Source organism: Ursus maritimus, unplaced genomic scaffold (assembly GCF_017311325.1).
Source record: "Ursus maritimus isolate PB19 unplaced genomic scaffold, ASM1731132v1 scaffold_14, whole genome shotgun sequence".
Classification (NCBI taxonomy): Eukaryota; Metazoa; Chordata; class Mammalia; order Carnivora; family Ursidae; genus Ursus; species Ursus maritimus.
The window spans coordinates 51243415-51267333 of NW_024423786.1; the positions used below are offsets into that span (position 1 = coordinate 51243415).

General features: G+C 51.8%; 1 protein-coding gene across 1 annotated transcript in view; it reads right to left on the minus strand.

Annotated features, from left to right (window-relative positions):
- The window catches only part of INSR (insulin receptor), a 108138-nt gene that overhangs the window by 8667 nt on the left and 75552 nt on the right, over nucleotides 1-23919 (minus strand). Inside the window, exons 10-18 of the mRNA XM_040629381.1 lie at nucleotides 22420-22455; nucleotides 16846-17117; nucleotides 15819-15958; nucleotides 10726-10885; nucleotides 6263-6362; nucleotides 4928-4995; nucleotides 2197-2441; nucleotides 1064-1174; nucleotides 815-974 (exon numbers count right to left, since the gene is read on the minus strand). Of these exons, the coding sequence (XP_040485315.1) occupies nucleotides 815-974; nucleotides 1064-1174; nucleotides 2197-2441; nucleotides 4928-4995; nucleotides 6263-6362; nucleotides 10726-10885; nucleotides 15819-15958; nucleotides 16846-17117; nucleotides 22420-22455 (1292 nt within the window). The remainder of the gene's footprint in view (nucleotides 1-814; nucleotides 975-1063; nucleotides 1175-2196; nucleotides 2442-4927; nucleotides 4996-6262; nucleotides 6363-10725; nucleotides 10886-15818; nucleotides 15959-16845; nucleotides 17118-22419; nucleotides 22456-23919) is intronic.

Sequence of the window (23919 nt, forward strand, 5' to 3'; positions counted from 1 at the left end):
CCTTAGGATAACGGCTAGATGACTCACTGACTAATAAGGCCCTTCCAGGTCTGGCTCCTGCCTCTCTCCCTAACCTCACAGCTCATGCTGCTCTGCTCCCCTCCACGTTCCTTCTATTCACACCACATCTGCCATCCTTCCGGTGTCAGGCCTTTGCATACGCTGGAATGCCCCCTGGGATGCTGTCATTCAGGTCAACTCATCCTGCAAATTCGGGCCAAAAGGCTGTCTCCGTGCAGGGAGAGGCTTCTGCTCTCTACCATGGAACTCTTTATTTCCTTCAGTCCTCTTATCTCCAGTCTTCCTCATCTTGTTTACACAAGCACTATTTTACTGTTCATCTTTGAATACCCCCGTCCAGTAGAACCCTCCGTGATGAAGAATGCGGTCTACGCTCACGCTGCCCAATATGGCGGCCACCAGGCTCAAGGTGGCGAACGCTCACTTGCAATGTGGCCAGCGCAGCCAAAGGAATACATTTTTAATTCTAGTTCATTTAAGTTAACTTGAATGTAAATGGCCAAGGCGGCCAGTGGCTCCTGTGCTGGGTGATGCGTGCGGGCAGAAAAATCAGGGCGACTTATCCATCATCGGTCACATCTACGGGCTCCTAGTGCGACAGCTTCCGCCACCAGGGAACTCCGTTATGATCCAGAGCAGGAAATGAGCGAGCTCACGAGCACGTGCGATCGCAGCCTGCGGGCCGGGCCCTCTTTGCACTACTGGAGAAGACTGAACTGCTCAGGACAGACAACTCCTTCTGCGGTCACACTGGGCCCGGGCCACACATTTCCCAGCAGAGGGCCAGACGCACCTCCAATTTTGACGGTGAAGTCGTGGGCGACCATGCAGTTTCGGGCCGCGAGATCCCGGTGCACGAACTTCTTGGCGTTCAGGTAGGCCATCCCGTCGGCGATCTCCGCCGCCATCTGAATCATCTCTTGCAGGGTAGGGGGAGGGCGGCCGGGGTTATTCTGAAGTCGAAACATGGGGTCGGGTTCAGGGACCCGGGCGCCCGGCGGCTGGGAGCGGGCGCCTTGCCGGGTCCCCGGAGCCAGCTCACCTCAGCCTCCGGCCGCAGGGAGCGGAGGTAGCTCTTCAGGTCTCCATGGGCCATCAGCTCCATCACCACCAGCGTCGGCTGGCCCTTGGACACCACCCCCAGGAGGCGGACCTGTGGAGTGAGCACCGAGCGATCTTGGGGGAGGGTCCGGGGGAAGGCTTCCACCCCCCAAGGTCCCCCCATCTGACGTCTGCGATGCGCGCGGCACCCTGTGTGGGGAGCCCTGGTCTGTCTGGCTCAAATGCCAGGGTCAATGCCTTGTGGGGACAGGGTAGTCAGGGGAGGACGGGGAATTCAGGACTCATGGTCTGGGGGGAGGGGGGAGCAGAGAGACATGTCCACACACAGCAACACTCTGAGGCAGACCCTTGGAGATCTCCTCGGGGGCCCCGAGCAGATAAGGCACGTTCCCACCTCCCAGGCCTTGTACTTGCTGTTCCCTCTGCCTGACCCCTCTGTTCCCTGCCAGGTCGCCGTGGCTCAGTGCCTCCGTCCTTAATACACCTTCCCCACACCCACACTCCCAGCCCCTGACTCTGCTCTCTGGTTCCATCCTGCCGTGGCTCCGGCTCCTAACGTCCTCCATAAGGAACTTATTGGGCTTAGGGTCTGTCTCCACGGCCGTGCTAGAAGCTCCGTAAGGGGCAGGAAGCTGCTGCGTCGAAGAGTCAAGACTGGGGCTCAGCACAGAGCAGATCCCCTCAGCCACACGTGGCAAGGAAGAAAGGACGCAAGGCTCGAGGAGAAGCTATAGGACCACGTGGGAGCAGCAGAGCAGGAAGTCTGTGCCGACTTGGGGTGGGGGGACAGGGATGCGGGGACAGCGTGGCTCATCCATCATGTGTTCCAGGGTTACAAAGGGGCCAGGAAGAGGGAAGAGACAGAAGATTCTGGAAAGCAAGGGAATGAGTCTGGCTCCATGCAAGGTGGGAGAGGATGGGATTCAAGAAGCGGGAAGGGAGGGAGCCTCCCCCACACCTTTAGGGTGCTTAGCAGAGTGGGGGACAGGCAGGGGGTCCACACCTAGAGTCCTCCTGCTCTGTGCTGGAGGAGGGGGAAGGACAGACGAGGGGAACAGGGAAGCAGGCGCGGAAGGACGCCTCTGTCGGCTTCGGGGCAAATGCAGGACTCACCACGTGATGACAGGTGAAGCCCTTCATGACCGAGGCCTCGTTGAGAAACTCGATCCTCTCCCGCAGACTGGCCGACTCATTGACCGTCTTCACCGCCACGCGGGTCTCCGCCTCGCCCTTGACGACGTCTCTGGCGTTGCCTTCGTACACCATGCCGAAGGAGCCCTGCCCCAGCTCACGCAGCAGAGTGATCTTCTCCCGGGGGACCTCCCACTCGTCCGGCACATACACAGAACATGGAAACACTACTCCTCATTTATCTACACCGTGTCCGCGGTGGACCCCCAGCCATCTCCCACCAGAGGCCCCCCTGGCAAAGGTTCACTAAGGGACTCCTGTGGTCCAGGACTTGTGCTGGGCACCGGGCACAGAGCCGAGAACAGGACAGCCGTGGGTCCCTGCCCTTCATGGAGGGGACAGCAGATGCTTGGGATGGAAACACCACCAGTCCAGGGTCCTGGCCAGTAAGCGCCGAGCTGAGCCTGCCTCCTCGTCCTTTCTGTCTGATTTCAGCCCCGCCACCCCACAATGCTACTTCCCATCTGAGGCTGTTGTTTCTGCAAAGTGCCAAGGGCCTGGCAACCGCTGGACATCCCAGTGAGCCCATCCGAGGCCACCGAGCGCCGGCTGATCGGCAGGCAGGCTGCAGCCGTGTGAATGAGCCCCGGCGGGGTCAAAGGATCTGCCCAGCTCAGCAGAGCCCAGGCGGCGGACCCACCGAGTCCTGAGCTAACAAATGCTGGTTGTTTCAAGCCACTAACTTTGGGGTGGTTTGTTACACAGAAAATGATTTGCAGACGAAGGCACAAAGGCCTCATAAGAAAAGCCAAAATGGTTCCTGCTGTCCTCCAAAGGGGGACTAAATTGTGTCGTGTCCCCCGCCCCCACCAGAATTTATGTTGAGGTCCTAATCCTGGTACCTCAGAATGTAACTATATTTAAAGACAGGGCCATTCCTGAGGCAATCAAGTTCAAATGAAGTCAGTGGGGTGGCTCCCATCCCATATGACTGGTGTCCTTACAAGAAGAGGACACTGGGACACAGACATACACGCAGGGACAACCACATGAGGACCCGGGGAGAAGACAGCTGTCCACAACCCACAGAGAGAGGCTTCAGGAGAAACCAACCCCGCTGACACCTTGATCTCAGACTCCCAGCTTCCAGAACCGTGAGGAAACAGAATTCCGTTTCCTAAGCCATCCGGTCCGTGGTGTTTGTTACGGCAGCCCCGGCAAACCCCGACGGTCACCGGGGCCTCGGGCAAGGACACTACAGAAGATGAGCACGCACAGAAGCTCAGTGGGGGCACCCTGTCCCCCGGGGCTCCGAGCCGGGGTCTTTCCCTGTGTGTACCCCTCGGCCCAGGCCTTTCCAGCCTTAGAGAACCTTGAGCTCCAACTTCCAGCTTTCACCAGGCACCCTTGTGCACTCGGCCATTCCTGCATTTCCAGAAGGAAGCAGGGCAGTAGGGTAGAGAGGCAGCCCTGCGTAGCCATCCTGGCCTCACCCCTTATCGCGGGGTCCCGTGGCAGCCCTGAGGTTCAGCTTCCCCACCTCCAGTGTGCAGAAACAATGCCAACCCCAAACTGGGAGAGGAGGCCCCTCCGTCCGTGTTCATTCCCTCCTGCTCCTGCCTCCTGCACACGCTCCTACCTGGAACGACCACCTCTCCTAGTTTCCCTATTCTGATGCCTTAGCAGCCGGGGCCTCGATGACCTTGGAGGGGCTGCCCTGCCCAAGGGCGGCCGATTCCTAGAGACAGCACATGACTTGCCTGTGAGAGCACCTTCTATCTGCAAAACCCACCAATCCAGAGCCCAAATCCTAACCCCCACCTCTAGGGGACCCACTCAGCCCCAGGGCCAGGCCCTACACCCCAGAACCCACTGAAATCATCAAAACAGCCAGTCCTTGCTCTTACCCCGCCTTGCCCTCCCAAGGACGCCACAATAAAGGTTCTTGTCCACCTTCTCCCACACTCCCTCATCAGACCTGATGAAAACAAATCCTGGGTGTCCTTAAAAACATCACCCCGTATCCCCCGGAGGCAACAGCGTTCACTCCTCCCAAGTCACTTTCTGATTGCTGCTGCGTGAAGTGCTTTAGAAACTTGTAACGTGGCAGATGCTCTCTCCTCGGAAGGAGAGTCTTATCTGCAGGGGCTGCTCACTGCCCTTCGTACAATCAAGGGAGATACAGGTGTCAGTCCGACGCTCCCACCACCAGCATCAGCGACCCATTCGTGTTCAGCCACCGCCAGCAGCCGATAGAGTCCCTGGCGCCCACACAGCCTCCTGCGTACCCCATCTTACCCTTCACTCTTGTCTTCCCCGCCCCTTATCCCCAGTGTCCGACCCCCACCTGCCAGCCTGGATAGCAAGTCCGTACGCAGCCCTCTGGCTCTGACCCTCGGCGTGGTCTCTGGCACAGTCCCAGGTTCCACCCACCCAACAGCTGGGACCCTGGATTCTCTCTCAGCCTCCCAGCCCAGCTCACGGGCCCCAGATTAGCTCAATGAGCCCATCCAAATAGTGCTAGACAGCGGGTGTCTGGCTGCTCCCAGGAACACGGTCTCTGCAGCAAGGGGCAGGTCTGCGTGCTCACGTGAACAAGAGGGCTCATCTCGGCCTCCCCGGGTGCCAACTGCCGACTTGCACTTGACATTGATGGCCAAGAGCCCCAAAGGGCAGGATTCTGGCCACACAGGGGGACGGGGAGGGTACTCACCATCACTCGCACTGAGGTACTCAGGGTTTGAAGAAGCATACAGCGGTCCCAGTGGCCCATCCGGCTGCCTGGAGGAGAAAGAGGAAGACATTCCAGTTCGATATTCTCACGGGGCTCCGGGTCACTCGCGGAGGGGCTACAAGCTCCCGATGCCAACGGCAAACCGTATCACCAGCAACCCTGTGTCCCCGACACAGTCTGGGGTGTCAGGAGTAGAAGCCCGTCAGACTACTTACGCACATCAACGTGGGACCATAAACTATAATTTATGCTCATCCATTAACACCTAAAACCCTCGCCCTTTGCGGATCTCATCCCAGCTCATGAGAAACAACTGCTAAGTTTTCAGGAAATCTGACAGCAGGTTGTTAATACAGCCATCGTCCAAAATTAAATGACACCGGCTTACGATGAGATGAAATGATATTGAGAACAGAACCCACCACTGCCTGACTAGCATACAGCTTCCTACTATCACCAGTGGGATGTCTGCAGCTTGAAATTGGCCACAGCANNNNATATATACGTCACAGAAAGAAACAGGACGCTACCAACCAAGACTTGATCTATTGCTCTGTTGTCCGTCCAGGCTTGAGGAAGGGATGGCACAAAAATGTCAATCAGATTAAACTTAAAAGTGTGTCATCTCGGGGCGCCTGGGTGGCTCAGTCAGTGAAGCGGCCGACTCTTGATTTCAGCTCAGGTCATGATCTCGGAGTCGTGGGATCGAGCCCCACGTCGGGGCTCTGCCCTCAGCGCAGAGTCTGCTTGGGATTCTCTCTTTTCCTCTGCCCCTCCCCCTGCTCTCTCTCTCTCTCTAAAATAAATAAATAAATCTTAAAAAAAAAAAAAAAAAAGGATGTCATCTCTGTAGCCACGATGTTGCAAATGGCAAAAATAAATTTTTTTTGAGAAAATGTTCCTCCAGCACAGTTCTACCCGACTGAGCGAAGTCACTTCTTCGTTGATGAAGCTATGCCTCTTAGTTCATTTGCACCTTACTCTTACGAAAACAAAGTATCAATCCACATTCAGGCCGGGGCTACGCTCACTCATCACTTGCAGCCACAGGAGGGCTGTAGATACAAAGGCTCGGGGTGGGGGGCGGGGGGCGAAAAATCTACCAAAACATTTGGTGAGAATCAACCAGCTGGAGGGAATTTATGATAGAGTGTTACGTACTTATTATGACCATTACCTGTAAGTTGCGTGCTATCCACATCGCTTATGTCAGTCAAATTTATAACACACTTAGCTACAGCTCTCCCTGTAACTAGGCATACTTCCTCTCCTGGAGAGCCGGTCTAACAATTCACCAGATGCCACTGGACCCACCTCTTTCTCAGGAACAGGTAAATACTTCCAATCACAACACTGAAGAGAAAGACAAAGATGAGGGGGCCGATGATGATTTTTGCAATATTCGATGGGACATCTACTGAAATAGAATGAGAAAATAAATGGTTCACATCAAAATGTGTTCACATCACAAATCACACCTACGCCTATAATGGGAGCCCACACGCATCTGCCCCTTCCCTTGTCCCCGAGCCTCTCCACCGGGCTCCCGGGCCCTTCTTTTCCAGCAGTCCTAAAACACCAGCTGGCTCCACAGGGCTGGGCGGCAGGCTCAGAGGCCTTGACCCCCAGACCACTGCCCGCTGCCAGCCTTCCCCCTGCCCTCCATCCAGGGCCAGCTTCACGGGAACGTAACCCCGGCCATCGCCCAAGTCCCCACACTTGGTAGGGCCATGCTCCCTAACACTCCACTGTCACCATCTTGAAAGTCTTAATAATTTTTAGGGGCGCCTGGGTGGCTCTGTCAATTAAACATCTGCCTTCAGCTCAGGTCATGATCCCAGGGTCCTGGGATCAAGCCCCACATCGGGCTCCCTGCTCAGCAAGGAGTTTGCTTCTCCCTCTCCCCCTGTCCCTCCCCCCCATGCTCGTGCTCTCTCTCTCAAATAAGTAAAATCTTAACCAAAAAAAAGTCTTCATGATTTTTAAACAAGGGGCCCTGCATTTTCATTTTGCAGTGGGCCCCACAAATTAAATAGCCTATTTTAAGCCCAACAGCACCTCTTACAAATGAAAAATTCACCAGGACCCTGGGTGCTAAGGCGTCCTCCTCTCAAAAAAAAATCCTTTCAAATAATTCACCGAAGAAATGCTATGGAGCCTTCATTTTTTAAATTTGCACGTCAGGCTGAGTTGTCTGTTTGTCCACATGCCCGTGTATCCAGACTCTCCCAAGCCAAGGAGGAAAGTGGGTTCTAAGGAATCCCGGAGGACACCTGGTCCCTGGTCCCTAAGGTCTTTCCTATCAATAGCGGTTTACCGAACACTTAGGAACACACCAGGTGCTATCTGAAGTGCTCTGTGCTGGTGATTTTACTTAATCATCACGTAAGCCAAGGCGGGAGGGGCCGTGGCTAAGACCAGTTAACAGACTGGGAAAAGAAGCTCAGAGACTGGAGGGGTCTTGCCCCAAATCCCAGAGCTGACCCCCCGTGGCACAGGGATTTCAAGCCAGGCCATCCGAGGAAGTGCTCGGGGGCCAGCAACACCCTGAGATGCCCTCCTGCCCCTCCCTGAAATGACAGCCACCTGCCTCCTCCCCTTCCCGGCAGCTCCCGGCCACAGACAGTCTCCGTAAATATTTGGTGGCTGAATGGAACATGAGAAAAGGAAACCTATCCGTCACCTGCGTTGTCTGCATATCCCTCCGTGTCCCTACTTCTCAGCAGCAGGGAAGCTGGAGGCCCCACGTGGCCGGGACTCAGCAGGTCTCAGGACACAATCTGAGAGCCAGGCTGCACCCCCCACACGCCGCCTCGGCTTCCCAGACCCCACAGTCCTGCTCACACCGCCGATTGCCATGGCCACTGGAACCAGGGTGAAGAAAGGGAAGCACCCAGGGTGCAAAATTTGAGAACTCTTGCTCTGTGCCCTGGAGATGTAGGGTCAGCCCTGGGGGTGAGCGCCTCCTTAAAATTTGCCCCTTGGGTGCCTTGCTTGCCTCCCCGTTATAATATAAAGAATTCTAATTCCCCAGAGTTTTTGCTATCTTTGGTAATGCCGGGCTGTATTTCCTTGAACATGTATCTTTTTTGGACATCTCTGATCATTTCCTCAGGATAAATTTCTAAAACTTCTAAAATTTCTTTTTTTAAAAAAAAAGATTTTATTTATTTATTTGACAGAGAGAGAGACAGCCAGTGAGAGAGGGAACATAAGCAGGGGGAGTGGGAGAGGAAGAGGCAGGCTCCCAGCGGAGGAGCCTGATGCAGGGCTCGATCCCAGAACGCCGGGATCACGCCCTGAGCCGAAGGCAGATGCTTAACAACTGAGCCACCCAGGCGCCCCACTTCTAAAATTTCTTTCTTTTTTTTTTTTTTTAAAGATTTTATTTATTTATTCGACAGTGTTAGAGACAGCCAGCGAGAGAGGGAACACAAGCAGGGGGAGTGCGAGAGGAAGAAGCAGGCTCATAGCAGAGGAGCCTGATGTGGGGCTCGATCCCATAACGCTGGGATCACGCCCTGAGCCGAAGGCAGATGCTTAACTGCTGTGCCACCCAGGCGCCCCATCCCACTTCTAAAATTTCTAAAACCAAAATTTGTTGGTTCACATAGCAAGAGCCTTTATAAGATGTTTGATACATATTATTAAAGTAGGATATTTTAGGAGCACCCAGGTGGCTCAGTTGGTCAAGTGTCTGCCTTCAGCTCGGGTTGTGATCCCAGGGTCCTGGGATCGAGCCCCACGTCGGGCTCCCTGTTCAGTGCGAAGTCTGTTTCTCCCTCTCCCTCTGCCCCTCCCCTCAAGCTCATGTGCTCTCTCTTGCTTGCTGCCTCAAATAAATAAATAAAAATCTTTTAAAAATTAAATAAACTGCTATATTTTAGCACTCCCCAACCACGAAAAAGTATGTCCATGTGTCTATACTCTTGGACAACACGAAGTACTATAATTAAACAGAAACAAAAGCCCTGCCAATTCAATAAGTTAAAAATTACATCTTGTTTTAATGTGCTTTTTTTTTTTTTTTTGGTGTGGTTTTGAGGTTGGACTTTTTTTCTTATGTTTTCTATCTTTACATATTTTTTTAAATTGGCTATTTAAGTTCTTTGCCTAGTCTTGTGTTAGGATACATATATGTTCTATTCATGTACCATATTTATATTTATATTATTTATATTTATATTTATATTCATTTTATATCAAGGATATTAACTCTTTGTCAATGATGTCACAAATGTTTCTCCCACTTCGATGTTTTCCTTGGAATTTTATTCACGGTATCCCTGGTTCTTGAGAGACAGACTCCAAATTCTTAAATTATCCTGGGTAATAAGAGTGTCTTTGCTACTGACGAGCCCCTTGGAACACACCTGAGCTTATGCTATGAGATGAGACGACCCAGGATGGGGGCCGGTCACCAGCAGACCAAGCATGTGATTGGAAGGTTGGGGCCTGCGCCAGTCTGACCTCCAGGGGGCAGAGGGGCTGGAGATGGAGTTCCATCACACAGCCAACGATATGATCAGCAATGCCTAGCCAGTGACACCCTCGACACCAGAGCTCAGGGGGGTTCCCTGGCTGGTGAACACACGGGTATGCCGGGAGGGCAACGCCACACGTCCTGATCCCACCGGGAGAAGACACAGGAGCTCAGCGTCCTGGACCCTCCCAGCCCTCCCCTCTGTTTCTTCGTTTGGGTGGTCCCAACTGATAGCCTTTATGTGACACCATCCTTGTAATACAGCACTTTCCTGAGCTCTGCGAGCTGATCGAGCTAATGACTGAATCTGAGGGAGGTCGTGGGAACCCCTGAGTTTGCTGCCAGCTGGTCAGATGTGCGGGGGGCTTGGAGAACCTTCGATTCGCACCTGCCATCTGAAGTGAGGGCCGTCTTGCTGGGAACCGTGCTCCTAACCTGGCAGGTTCTGTGCTCACTCCACTAGGCGGCATCAGAATCGCAGTGTCGCACACCCAGCTGGTGTCCAGACGCTCACCCCAGCCTTGACGCTGGCCAGAGCCTTCCCAGCAAGAGTCACTTCCCACTTTCCAAAGTCCCACCAGGCCTGGTATGTGACAGTCCAGCCGGCCAAGCAGGAGCCTTGTCTCACCTCTCCCACCCAGGCTCCCACTCCTCCCAGTCTAGAATCTCCCCTCCTTCCAAGTCATTTGTTCACTCAGTCAAGTGTCTAGGCTCCTATCACATGCCAGGATGACCATCTTGTTTTGTCCCCACTTGTACATTCTTCCGGGTCTCACTCAAGATGTCACCACCTCCAGGAAGCATTCCCTGACCACTTCAGCCTTCCCCAGCCTCCCACCCTGCTGTCCACAGTGTGCCCTGCTCACCCAATGGCAGCACTCACTGCCTGCATATCAAGAGAACATCTGAGACTCAGTAGGCAAGCTCCCATGTTCTCCCTTGGAGGGCACAACCCATCAAAAATCAAATATTAGGACACTAGTAGCAGGAGCTAATGTATTCATCAGACATGCCGTGGGCCAGCCACTTGACATTCATCATATCACCAAAACCTCCTTTCACCTCCAAGGTGGGGGGGGGGGGCTCCTATTATTATCCCCATGGTCAGATGAGGAAGTAAACGCTCAGAGAGGGCAAGCACATTGCCCAGGTCACACCGCGGCAGCCAGCAGACCCGGAGGTCAAGTCCAGGGCCAGTGGGCACAGCCTCCAGGCTTCCCCGGCCATCCTCTGAAATGTCCTGCCATGTCCAGCCCCAAGCGCAGACCCGACCAGAGTCGCCGCGCAGACTTACAATAGTCTGTCACGTAGAAGTAAGTGGCTTCTGTCCAGGAGCCGTTGCCGGCCAGGGAGGTGGCCCGGACTCGCACGCTGTAATTCCCCGGCGGCAGCCCGCGCAGCCTGCAGCCCCGCTCCAGAGCAAAGTGTCTGCGGGAGACACAGAGGTGCAACTCCTGCAAGACAAGGGCGCAGAGGGGGCGGGTGTGCGGTCGTCCTTCGCCACTCGGGAGTGCCCATCCCCCATCGCTCTCCGGGGAAGGAGCAGACGCGGAGGCTGTCATCACGGATAACAGCCAACCTTCCTAAACCGCAGGCCACGCATCTGACCTGGACCGGTTACGACAACCGCCCCGGGGCGCCGCCTCATGCCGGAGACAAGGACGCGGGGGGCCCGGGGCAGAGGTCCGTGAACTTCGGCTGTAAAGGGGGCCGGACGGTCTCTGTGGCCCACTCACTTCTGCTGCTATAGCGAGAAGGCAGCCGGAGACCAATCCCAAATCCGTAACATCCGTCCACAGACGGACGTGGCTGTGTGCCCACGGAAGGTGGTGGACGCCCGACACCGAACTTCACCTTCAGTTGACACGTGTCGTGACACTATGCTTCTCTCGACGTTGTGAATTTTTTTTCCAGCCATTTTAAGATACGAAAGCGATTCTTAGATCTCAAGCTGTACAAACCCAGGCGTACGAAAATAGTTTGCCGACCCCTGGTTGAAGAGACGAAATGGTTGGTCGGAGGTCTCCTTGCTGGTAAGTGCCTGGGCCAGCCACCCTTCAATCCAGAGCCATCTGGCTCCCAACCTTTTTGGAACCACTGTGGGGCATTGTCACCAGGCCGCTCGAAAGCCCCAGAAGGATGGGAAAGAAGAGACCCACATGACCTAAATCAAATTTCAGGCTTTGCCCCCACACCTCCTGGCCTCAAAACCAAACACATGCATGGGCTTAATGTCTTAAGGTCAAATTTTAAAGCTCCTTCCTTCCCCTGGTGCGGCCTCTTGATTTGATTTGATGTATTTGACCATTCTGAAAAAGAGTGGGCACCTACCTCCATCTCTGAAAACAGAGAGGAGATAAGTAAAGCACACACACCCCAGTGATAACTGCGTACACAGAGATCAACCCAGAGCTTAGCAGGAGAGGCGAGAGGCTCACTGGGAAGTGAGACCATGAACCCTGCACGCGTCGGGCCAAATTTTAAAAACTTTCCAAAACAGCTCCAAGTTAATAGTGCATGCAGAGAGCTGGACTGGAAAATTTTAGTGGGCAGAGAAAGAAACGTAAAAACTCCCGTGCTCGTCATGTGACAATAACAGCAAGAAAACAGATCGGGCTGGATCAGGCTGGCGGCAGGGGTGGGGGCTCCGGTCCAAAGGTTCCTCCAAGTCCGATGAGTCACCAAGTAGAACGGGACAAATAAGCAAATATAGAAACCGAAGGTAGCTGCTATCGGGGACAAAGGGGAAATGTACCCTCTAAGGCCGGCCACGGACCCCACACACCTCATCGGGTGAGAGGACCGGGAAGGGAGCCTGAAGGGAAGGAACTAGACCCTGAGGCAGCTGTCTCCACAGATACCGAGAAACAAAAACAAAAAGCGAAATGAGAAGCGAAACCTGACAAAGAGTAAAGAAGCCAATGACATGAAGGTTTGTGCCAACAAGGAAGAAGCTAAAAACCATGAAAGACACTGAAAGATAGGAGAACACCACAAGTCAAAAGCCATGCTCCTTTCAGGGAGGGGGTGGTCCCTGGGGCCAGGGTCTTCTGAGCAGAGAGGAGACGAGGTAAGAGGGCAAATGACTCGAATGTGAGATTCAGGGAAAGAGAGATTCGAAAGTGAAGCAGCTAGAGGTGATCTCAGCTACTAACCTCGCAAATACCAAAAAAACCCCAAAACCAAAAACCAAAACCAAAAAAACCTCCCATCAAATGTTACAGACGATTTTGTAGATTTTGGCAAAATCATACCCCAACAGTATTAATGGTGTGTAAACAAAAAAATTTTTTTTACAATATTTTCTTACTTTTTCAAAGTGATACCAGGCAATAAACAAAAATACTGGAGGTGATCCACCATCTTGTCCATGAAAAGGTTTTTTAAAAGGTGATCGTAATTTCTCCCTCTCTCCTATTTCCAACCCTCCACACCCAAAATCTGTTCCCCTAAAGGGCAAACAGGGCCACTCTGTCTGGGATTGGTGCTGCCCCATGGGGGACAAAGGCTTAGTGGGGATTCCTACTGGTGACTCAGGAACGGGGGAGGCAGTCCAGTGGAAGACAGCTGGGAGCATTTATGCCAGTAGGGTACCCAACTGTCCCAGTTTACCCAGGACCATGGGGTTCCTAGGATGTAGGACTTCAGTGCTCAACACTGGCAAATATGATGCAAATGGGAAAGAGCTGGTCACAGCAGCAGGAANNAAACCAAGGAGGGTCTGCAGTGGAAATGTGTTGCTCACTGCCCAGAATCCATATTCTCTTCCTTGCTGCCAACAACACCCCAAACTCTCTTTGGAAGCTGCCCCTCCCCCTTGAGGGGCTCTTGCCTCCCATCCTCAACCCCACCCCGGTTCCAGGGCCGAGCCCAACTGCCCGGGGCTGCCTGAGGCTGATGAGTCCCATGGGTTCAGGGAAAGGCACAAAAACTCAGGTCCAAATGAGCCATCAGGAAAATGCACATCGAGATACCATTCACAGCCACCAGCGTGGCTCTAGTCAAAAAGATAGCCCAGAACACATGTCGGCGACCGTGTGGAGAAACTGGAACTCTCAGACACTACCGGTGGGGACAGAAAATGGTGCAGCCACTTGGGGAAAGAGTGGGCATCTCCTTAAAAGAGCTGGCACAAGTACCAAGAGTTCCATCCCTTGATATGCACCCAGGAGATCTGAAACCTTACGCGTCCGCACAAACACGTGCACGCAAACGCTCTGAGCAGCATTACTCACAACGGCCAGAAGGTGAAAACGACCCAAATGTCCATCGACAGATGAGTGGACAACAAAATGTGGTCCATCCACATGTGGAGTATTGCTCAGTCATGAAAAGGAAGGGGGCGCTGACACGCTGGCTCGGAAGGACCTCGGAAACGTTATGATGATGACAGACGCCAGCGACAGAAGGCCATGTGCTGTACGATTCATTTATAGGAAGTGTCGAGAACAGGCAAATCCAGAGAGACAGAAAGTAGGTGAGTGGTGCACAGAGGCTGGAGGGAGACGAGGCAGGGGAGATTGGGGGATACTTTTTAGGGTGATGAAAATACTCTGAAATTGATGTGGTCATCGTCGCACAACTCTGTGAATTACTAAAAACCACTGAACTGTAGGGGGCGCCTGGCTGGCTCAGTTGGTGGAACGTGCGACTCCTGGTCTCAGGGTTGTGAGTGTGACTCCCATGTTGGGTGTAGAGATTACTTAAAAACTGTAAAATACCTTAAAAAAAAAAAAAACCACCATTGAATTGTATATTTTATTTTATTGTATTTAAAGATTTTATTTTTAAGTCATCTCTACGCCCAAGGTGGGGCTCGAACTCACAACCCCAAGATCAAGAATTGCACGCTCCACCAATTTTATGGTATGTGAATGTATCACAATAAAGGTGTTATTCTAAAACAAACAAACAAAAACCCTCAGGCCAAGCCTGACTTTATGGCTCCCAAAACTAAAAACTTTAACTCTCTGGCCATTTATAGAAAACGGTCTCTGACCTAAGTGACCGCCCTCGGCGGCAGATGATAGATTCCAGAGCCCAACAGCCTGGATTTAAGCGCTGGGTGCGTGACCCTGAGCGAGCCCACTCAGCTCCTCCACACTCCTGGCCAAGAAAGGAGACACTAAGAGATCCCACCTGATCGGGTCACTGCGAGGTTCAAATGGACGGCTGCAAAGGACTCCGTGCTGTGTCTGGGACAAGGGCAGGGCTCCGTCAAACCCGGAGGAGATGCGACTTATATGCTTGAGGTCACACGGTCAAGGGGAGAATTATCCGCAGGTGATTCAAGCCCCGGCCAGCGTGCCTCCAGGCAGGAGCAGACCCCAGCCCTTCTGGGGATGGAGATGCACCCCACAGTAGTTACGGGCGCGGCTTAGGGCGGGGGCAGGCCAACGCCAGCCTGCTGCCTGTTTCTGTAAACACATGTCTCATCGGCACACAACCGTACCCATTAGTGTGCATCGCCCCTAAGGTGGCTTTCAAGCTGCAACAGCAGAGCTAAGTATTGGCGACAGAGGCCGTCCGGCTGCAAAGCCAAGTATGTTCAGTACCTGGCCCTTGACAGAAAAATAAAGGTACCAACCCTCGGGTTAGAACATCGGAGCGTCTTGGGTTTGAATCCTGACTGTGTTCTCATGGACCCTGGACAAAAAGTTCTGGCTGCCTCCATACCAAGCTCGCTGGGTTATTCTGAGGATTTCCTGCATTTCATCCGTCCTGAGAGGCATATTATTTTCACATTTTGGCATCGCTGAAACTGCAAAGCAGCTCAGAAGCAACACCAACTTACAATTAGAATTGGCAGCATTTTCGTTTTTAGCAGTCCCTAGAAATCATGGGGCCGCTTGGCCTGACTCAGACGAGATGAAACAGGATCGAGGAGATACGGCTGTGTGTACGGTGTGTGATGTGTGCGAGACACACGGTGACCCCTCAGGACAGCTTGGCTCCTTTTCTGCTCTGCGTAGACGCCCTATCTCGGGCATCTCTGTGTTCCCCCACCACCCCGCACGGCGTCTGGCAGTGAACGAAACGTTCCTTATTATTAAGATCTTAAGTGATTTCTCCCCAGACTCAGAGAAGTCTGTCGAAAGTGAAACGGGTCTCCTGTCATGTCAGGAGGGACACAAATGCAGGCTGCCATCATTCGTCTTGTCGGACGGGGCTGAAATGGGAGAAGCGATGTGAGAAACTGAGGGAATAAGTCAGTTTGCAGATGGGCACACTTTGCAGATTTCTCACCCGTCTCCCTGGAAAGTTATAAATCGAGGCATGGAGTCCTAATGACAACACAGCTAACTGGCGAAGCGTTTGGGTCCGGATTTAAGAAGAGGGAGGGGTACCAGCGACAGCTCTGACACACCCAAGCAGCAGGAGTCTTACCTCATCACCGTAGCGTCGGTAACTCACTTCATACAACACGATCAGACCGTTGGGCTCCTTTGGCTCCTGCCACATCAAGTGAACAACGTTGTTCTCGAAGATTTCGTGGGTCACGGGGCCAACAATGTCGTCTGCCTTAGCTGTAAAGAGCAGTGTTTAGAGCCTGGCACCTGACCCCTGGATCAAATCCCACCTCCACCACCTACCCGCTGAGCAAACCACCTCGGGGCTGCTTGCGTAACTTTCCTGTCTCCCACCTTCCTCGTGGGAAAATGGACATGTAAAACTCACTTCTTCACGGGACTGTCTACATACCTGTCTACCCATCTGTCCATCTAGCTCATATCCCCCTGGTTCTGTTTCTCTGGAGAACCCTGATTAATACCATACATGTGGCGCGACTCGTGCAATCAAACAGTAACACAGGCAAATACGGATGGAGCCTAAGGGCATTCTGCTCATTGAAATCCGTCAGACAGAAAGACACACACTGTGTGATCTCACTTATACGTGGACTCGAAAAAGGCAGAAGTCACGGATAACAGAGAGCAGAATGGTGGTTACCAGGGGCTGGGGGCGGGGCAGGGCGGGGCGGGTAATGCAAGGATATGAACCAAAGGGTACAAACTTCCAGCTTAGAAGACGAAGAAGTCGTAGCGATCTAACGTACAGCATGGTGACCAGAGTTAACAATACCTTACTACACACCCGGGACGTGCTAAGAGAGGAGATCTTAAGTGTTCTCACTATAGAGAAAGAAGTGGCAGCCATGTATTGTGACGGAGGGAGCAGCTAATGCTACGGTGGTCATCATACTGCACCACGTACACGTATCAAATTGACACGCTGTACACCTTAGACATACCCAATGCTGGAGGTCAACTGGTATCTCAATGACGTCGGGCGCAAATGAAAATAAGAAACCATAAAGGCAGGTGAGTTCAAGTACACACCTACACTGCCTAACGGACAGAGAGCTGCCCCTTGGTCAGCCTGGGTCTCCAGGCGCCACGACGTGACCACCCACCTTCGGGCATGGTCCTGGCGCTGACATAAGCCGCCACGCTGCACCTCTCCTCTGGGGAGTCTTGGTTGCAAGCCTGCAGCTCGATGCGGTAGCCAGTGAAGTGACGCAGCCCAGAGATGACCAGGGATTCCTTGTTCACCACTTTCTCGAAGGGCTTGTGCTCCTCCGGGCTCGTGGGTGCGCTGGTGGAGGTGTTGGGGAAACCCGGAACCGTGGGCGGGGCCGCCGTCACATTGGCAACGTCACCGAGGGCCCTGCGTTTCCGCGATGGCCTGTCATGAAAGCAGGGCACACATGGTCACGCGATCGCCGTCTTTTAAGACAAAAATGCTGCTGGGGAATAAAAGGCTCAAAAATCAAAGACTGGTGCGGTGGGGATGCAAGGAGGCACACAGATTAAATGCAGGTTGCCCGGAATTACAACCCAGAGCAGCTTTCAGGATGCCCTCGAGGGGACGGGGCTCCAGGACCATCCACAGGGGACACACACCAATATTCCCCTCAACATGCTTGATTTCACGTTGTCATGTCGCAGATTAATCAGCCACCCCGGGTCAGTGTTAAAGATGAGATGCCCAAAGCATGTCAGAATCTAACTTCAGGAACCCTGTCAAATGGCATGAGCCCAACAGCCCAAACTACCGGCCAGCATCATCAGTCTAAACAGGAAACACGCATCTTCTAATTCTTATGACCACATAGGGCATCTGCACCATCGTAGTGACTACATTTCAATTCTTGGGTTAAAAAAAAAAACTTACCACTCAAGTGGGTTAAAAAAACAAACCCATGCAGTCGACACACATTTCCCCCCAATTAAGAAGAAATTAAGAAATAGATTCAATAGCCTAAGAATTTATAAACACACATACACAAACAGCATAGAGAAAATTTATATGATTCATCATTCCACTGCCCTCCGTTTCCTGGGTGCAATTTTTTTTCCCTAGAAATATTATGTGTAGGTATAATGAGGACCAGGCTAGTTTTGTAATCCTTTGTTCATTTGTTCTGTTGGAAACATTCATCAAAGAGCTCCCTTAAAACAAATGCCTTAAGTACTTAGCACAGAATTGATGTTTTGTCTTTTTCAAGGTGAAGGTTTTCCCTCCCTGGTACAAAAGGAGCACATGCTCACTGCAGAAAACTTGGAAAACTGGAAAATACTCAATTTAATGCACGAACCATAAATGACCAACCATTCTCCTATTTTACTTAATACAAATATGCCTCACGTTATTGCATTTGGCTCTATTGTGCTTTGCAGATCCTGCATTTTTACAAACTGAAGGTCTGTGGCCGCCCCGCGTCGGCCAAGTCTACGAGCACCACTGTCCAGGAGCATTTCCTCACTCTGTGTCTCTGGGTCACCTTTTGGGGATTCTCCCACTATTTCAAGCCTCCTCATTATTATCATGTTTGTTACGGTGACCTGTGATCGGTGGGTGCGGCTCACTGAACGCCCTGATGATAGCTTGCATTTTGCAGCAATATTTTTTACTTAAGGTGTGTGCACTGTTTTGTTAGACGTAATGCCATGGCACACCTAGTAGACTAGTCTGGTATCAACAGAACACTTATACGCACTGGGAAATCAAAGATCATGTGACCTGCTCTATTGCAGTATTCGTCTTACAAAGGTGGGTCTGGAACCGAGCCCGCAGGACCTCTGAGGAGAGTATCCCCAGGGTTTTTTGCTCTTATAAATATTGCTTTGATCATTGTTGGATTGTCTTATTAGATCCTAAAACTAGACTCTGAGAAGGGAAATCACTAGGCTGTGCCTCTTCATCGGTACAGCGAAATTGCTCTCCGGGACCTTTATACTGACCGGCGGGTGGCGGAGGGTGTCTCATCAACAGCCCCTGAAACTGCACCTCGGGATAACCTCATCAGTACTCAGAGCTGAAGGGTTCTTTGGGGTTCGTTTGTTTCTTTGTTTGCCGATTTTCAACCCAAGAGATTGACTGAAAAACAAGGCACTGTTCCTTTTTCACATCTCTTGATACCATCCCGTGTGATCTCGTCTTTCCTTCCTTGTGTTTCTCTAGGGAAGTGTCCTCCTTTCTCCTCCGTTTTATGATGTTCTAGTGCTTTCCTCACTGTTCCTACTCTGCCTGTTTATTCACTAAGGATATTAACACTGTATCAACCCTACGACCCGTGACTTTTCTTTAAATGATTGGAAACTGTCTTTCACATGTATCTGGACAATCTTGGCGCTCAGCAGACGTTTACGTTTTCTCCTTACAGTTAATTCTCCATGGCATTACCAAGGTAGTATGGCGATTACAAAAGGGAACGTCTCCTCTGTTTTCTGTTCTAACTGTTCCTAGTGCATCGCCGTGCTTTTTGTTTATTCATATTGTACCTTCTTTCCCAAACTCTCCTCTAAGAGCCTCATAGTTGACATCCTTGGGTTTTCAAGGAACACACTAGAAAAAGAGTCCGCACACTTTTCCTGTCGATGGTAGGAAGGAAATATTTTGGATTTTGCGGGACCTGTGTCACCAAGTTCTTTTTGCCTCTACTCAACTTCCAATGGCTTTCCAGCTATTGTAGCTTGAAAGTAGCACACACACAGTGTAAACAAACGGGAGTGGTTGCGTTCTGATAAAACTTCATTGACAAACACACACACACACACCCGCCCCACCCAGGGCAGCCAGCCTGCCACGCCCCTAACGCCACAGCACGTCCACCCCTTGTGCGGGGCTATCTGCGAATCTCAATGACGTTGCTTCCCACAATCCATTCTTCGCTATTCTCATTTCTGTTTTGGGTCTTACTGCATTGGCTAGATACCCAGGAACACGTTAATTGGTAATGACGACACTGGGCTTCCTTCTCAACATAACAGGGACAGTTTAAGTACCATGTTAGCCTGGTGTTGGTTTCATCTAGGTAATATTTATTTACCTTGTAGCAGAAGTATTCTACTCCCGCTTTTCTAAAAGGCCTCTTTTTCACTCGTTTCCCTAAATTAGGAATTGTTCATTAATGCTGTCTCATGAGATTATCATATGATTTTCCTTACTGGGCCCCTTGATGAATTATCCTTATCTCCTGATCATAAACTATCCTTGTACTTCTGAGTGAAACGATATTATCAGCACGCTGTTTCATTCAGGACATTTGGACCTGAAGTCTCACACTGGCTGGTCCTGGGCCTTCTGTCAACAGAGCAGCTACACCAAGTTCTGCTAAGGGGCGTTATGTTACTTTCATAAATGCCCTGGAAAGATTTCCATAGATCTCTATGCTCAGAAAAGTTTCCATATTGGGGGCGCCTGGGTGGCACAGCGGTTAAGCGTCTGCCTTCGGCTCAGGGCGTGATCCCGGCGTTCTGGGATCGAGCCCCACATCAGGCTCCTCCGCTAGGAGCCTGCTTCTTCCTCTCCCACTCCCCCTGCTTGTGTTCCCTCTCTCGCTGGCTGTCTCTATCTCTGTCGAATAAATAAATAAAATCTTTAAAAAAAAAAAAAAGAAAGAAAAGAAAAGTTTCCATATTACAGAGTTTGAAATAACTCATCTGTAAAATTCTCTGGGCCCAGGGCCTTTCTGAGACGTAATTTTTAGTCATTTACCAAAGTTATTAGAATATTTAATTTTTTCTGCTTCATCCTGAATCAGATCAAATTAAAACTTCCCTCCTCATCGAAAGCTTCAAATTGAATAACCCAAGACTGTCAACATTAAAATCTTCCTTCAACCGTCATTTTAGTTCACCCGTTTTACTTCTGGTTATTTGTGGTTTTCACCCTTATATTTGCAAGTTCAGCGATCTTGATGTCCCCTCCCCTGCAATACATTTCTATTTTTACCTTTTTAGGTTTTTTTCTTAACTTGCAAAATCACTGAAGGCTACTAATTCACATCGAAGCCCAGCTTGGGCAATATTCTACAAATTTAAGGTACATGATATTCTCATTCCCACTATTTTCCAAAAGGACTTTAATGAAAGTCTCCACGTCTGCTTCTCCCGAAAGGTATCAACGTGATCAACTTCAAATCACCAAGAAGCACTGTTCTGTTCAAATGTTTGAAGCCAATTTTTAGTTCCTACTGCACTGTAGTCAGAAGACAAACCCTACGTGGTGGGGGGGGATGACACGCATTAAAGTTATTTGTATGGTCTCTTCATATGCAAAGACCAGTGATAGTTCTTGGACAGAAACCAAAAAGAGACTCACGTTTCCAAGATTCAGAATATTTCCATCCAGGCACAAATGCGCCTTTTCCCAAATGACCACGACACTAGTGCCTGAGGAATAACTACCAAGAAATAGTTGTCCAAACAACTGGAAACATGAAAAGTTCTCATCAAACAAGCCGAACGTACATGCAGTCACCCCCTGCTCTCTGTGGTTTTGGGTTCCCACAGTCTCCGCTGCCTACACACCCCACAATCTCATACCAAACCAGTGGCCCTCAAGCAGGGCCGGGGCTGCCCCTCTTCCTCCCCCCACCCCCTCACTGGGGGACGTCTGGCGTGTCTGGGGACATGGTTGGTTGCCACTACTTGGGGGAACTGTGAGCTACGGACGTTGTGAGACCAGAGACCAGAGATGCCGCTCTTACCACGCACAGGGCGGGCCCCACAACTGAGAATGATCTGACCCTAAATGTCAGTACGTCTGAAGATTTGAGAGGCCCTGATCTGGACCCACGCCTCCAATGTCTAGGCCTTTCTTTACTGCAGGTTATATTCCAAATCGCCACTAGAGGTCAGATCAGGGCCACACAAATAAGCCTGAAACTAAGCAGCAAATCCGCCGCTGAGAGAATAAAACCCCTCCCCATGGCCCTGACCTGCCTTTCCAGTCTCCCCTCTGGCTCCTCCCAGGGACCCGTGATTTATCCCAAGGCCTTCCTTTCCCCAGCTTCTCTCTGCCTGTCCTCTCCTCCAGGACAAACACCCTTGGGGCTTCAAGACGCAAACCGGAGGGAAGCCACCCACCCGGTCTTCGGTGGGGTTCTGCAACACGGCACACCTTTGCTCTCACGCCTGCAGCCCCGTACTTGTCACACCAAATAAAAACATTCTGCACACAAAGCAGGCTCCCCCCACTACCTGCGGCACGTGGCTCAGACTCAGCTCCAGGCATAGCCCGACCCACGCCATAGGTGCCGATAAATGTATGTTCAGAGAGTGAGTGCATGGAGGGAAATGTGTGGCATCTACCAGGTGCCCAGAAAGTACCCCCTCTATTCTGTTTTGTTGGTTTTTTTAAGCCCCCCAACGTGGGGCTCGAACTCATGACCCAGAGATCAAGAGTCACTGACTCCACTGACTGAGCCGGCCAGGCGCCCCTTGATTCTATTTTAGTAAGAGTGCGTTAGTGCGGATTTGTTCCCGACATTCACGCCCAGAGCCCATTGGAGGGTGAAGGCAGGTCACGTAGGAATTCAGGAAGCCTCTGGTCTCGGCAGAGCAGCCCACCGCATGCATTAAAGCCATGGACGCCTCTGGAGTCTCAAAGGCACACGGCATGCTTCCTGCCCTGCCTGGCCCGCGGCCCCGCGCTGGGCAGCCCCCAGCGGCCACGCAGACCTCCTGCAGGTGAGTCGTACCTAGTGTCCTCAGCACCAGGGCTTGAAGAGGATTTTCTGTGAAAACAAAACCAACCACTTTGAGGACAGACAGAACTCATTCAGACAGACCTCCTGCTTCTGACACAGTGGAAGCCACATTCCCTCTGAGCAGCCCAAGGGTGCCCTGCCCGTGGACTGTGGACCACGTCTCCCACCCGCCAAATGACATCGTCTCCACCAGATGCAGGGAACACAGCAAGGCGGGCGGTGGGGGGAGTCAGAGAAAATACCCCGCCCCGGGAGACCTGGCCAGCTGGGGTCCCCCTCAGATGCCAAACTTGACTACATTTAAACATCACAACTGACTCAGCCGTTTCCTTACGCCCAGCAGCATTTTGTTTTTAACGGGTAAAACAGTAACCGCCCCCATGACAGTGACATTTAATGCTCTTTTGGACTCAGGGTCATGGGGGAAAAAACCCAAGAAAGAATTTTTTTTTTAAATGTCACACATCGATGGCTCTGGGAAAACGTCTATTCATATGAGAAGCGATGGTAGGCATTCGAAGGGACCCATTTTAGAATCGTATTTTATCCCCACGTCACCCTTTTGGGGTTGCGATGCACTTTGGAAACAGCCCATTGCATGAGGCATTGCTGGGGGGCCCGTCTGCTGTGGGCGGTAAGGGGAGCGGGACAGGAGGCGGCTCACAGCCCACACCCCTCGCCAGCTGCTGGAAAAGGGGTCGGATCCCTCGCCAGCTCAAAACACCGGCTTTGGACCCATGAAGGGGAGGGGACGGCTACTCTAAAGACCCATGAATGAGTACGATACAGACAGCGCTGGTCATGTCGGGTGGGGAGGCAGGGACGCCGCTCCTCTCCCTGCACAGGACGGCCCCGCGGCAGAGCACGAGCTGGCTCCAAACGTCCACAGGGTCAAGGCTGTGAAGCCTGGGTGACTCGTGTGCTCCCACAGTCCGAACAAATAAGAACTACTGTTATCTGCACTTGACAGGTAAGTAAACTGAGGCATCGAGAGAAGCGTGCCATTTACCAAAGCGTCTCTGCTTCTGGGAAAGGCAAAGACAGATAAGTAGCCTGGGGTCACTCTCACTGCAAACCCTCTCAGGACCGACGTACATCAGCAGATCCCTGCACTCACTAAAGGAAACTCAACAGAGTTAAATAGAAGCCTCCGGGTGTTGAAGATGCCATAGAAATTTCCAGAAGGATGAGAAGGCTGGAGAGATGAACAGAGAATGCTCCAAGCTTGAGACCTGAAGATAAACCAAGCGTGGGGCCACGCAGGCATTCCTCAAGGGTGCCACAAAACCTCACGGAGCTTATTTAAGAACGCCAACGGAGGCCCGAGCTGGGATGGAGTCTGGGCCACGTGGGAGAGCACATGTTGAGGGTTTGCGGGTTTTTTGTTTTTAACTTTTCCCCATTTGGAGTGTTTATTTGCCCTTTCTGGGAAGGTTCCTACCGAATCTCCTCCTTTCCCCGCCCACCCCTGCGTCCCCTCCTCGTCTCGTT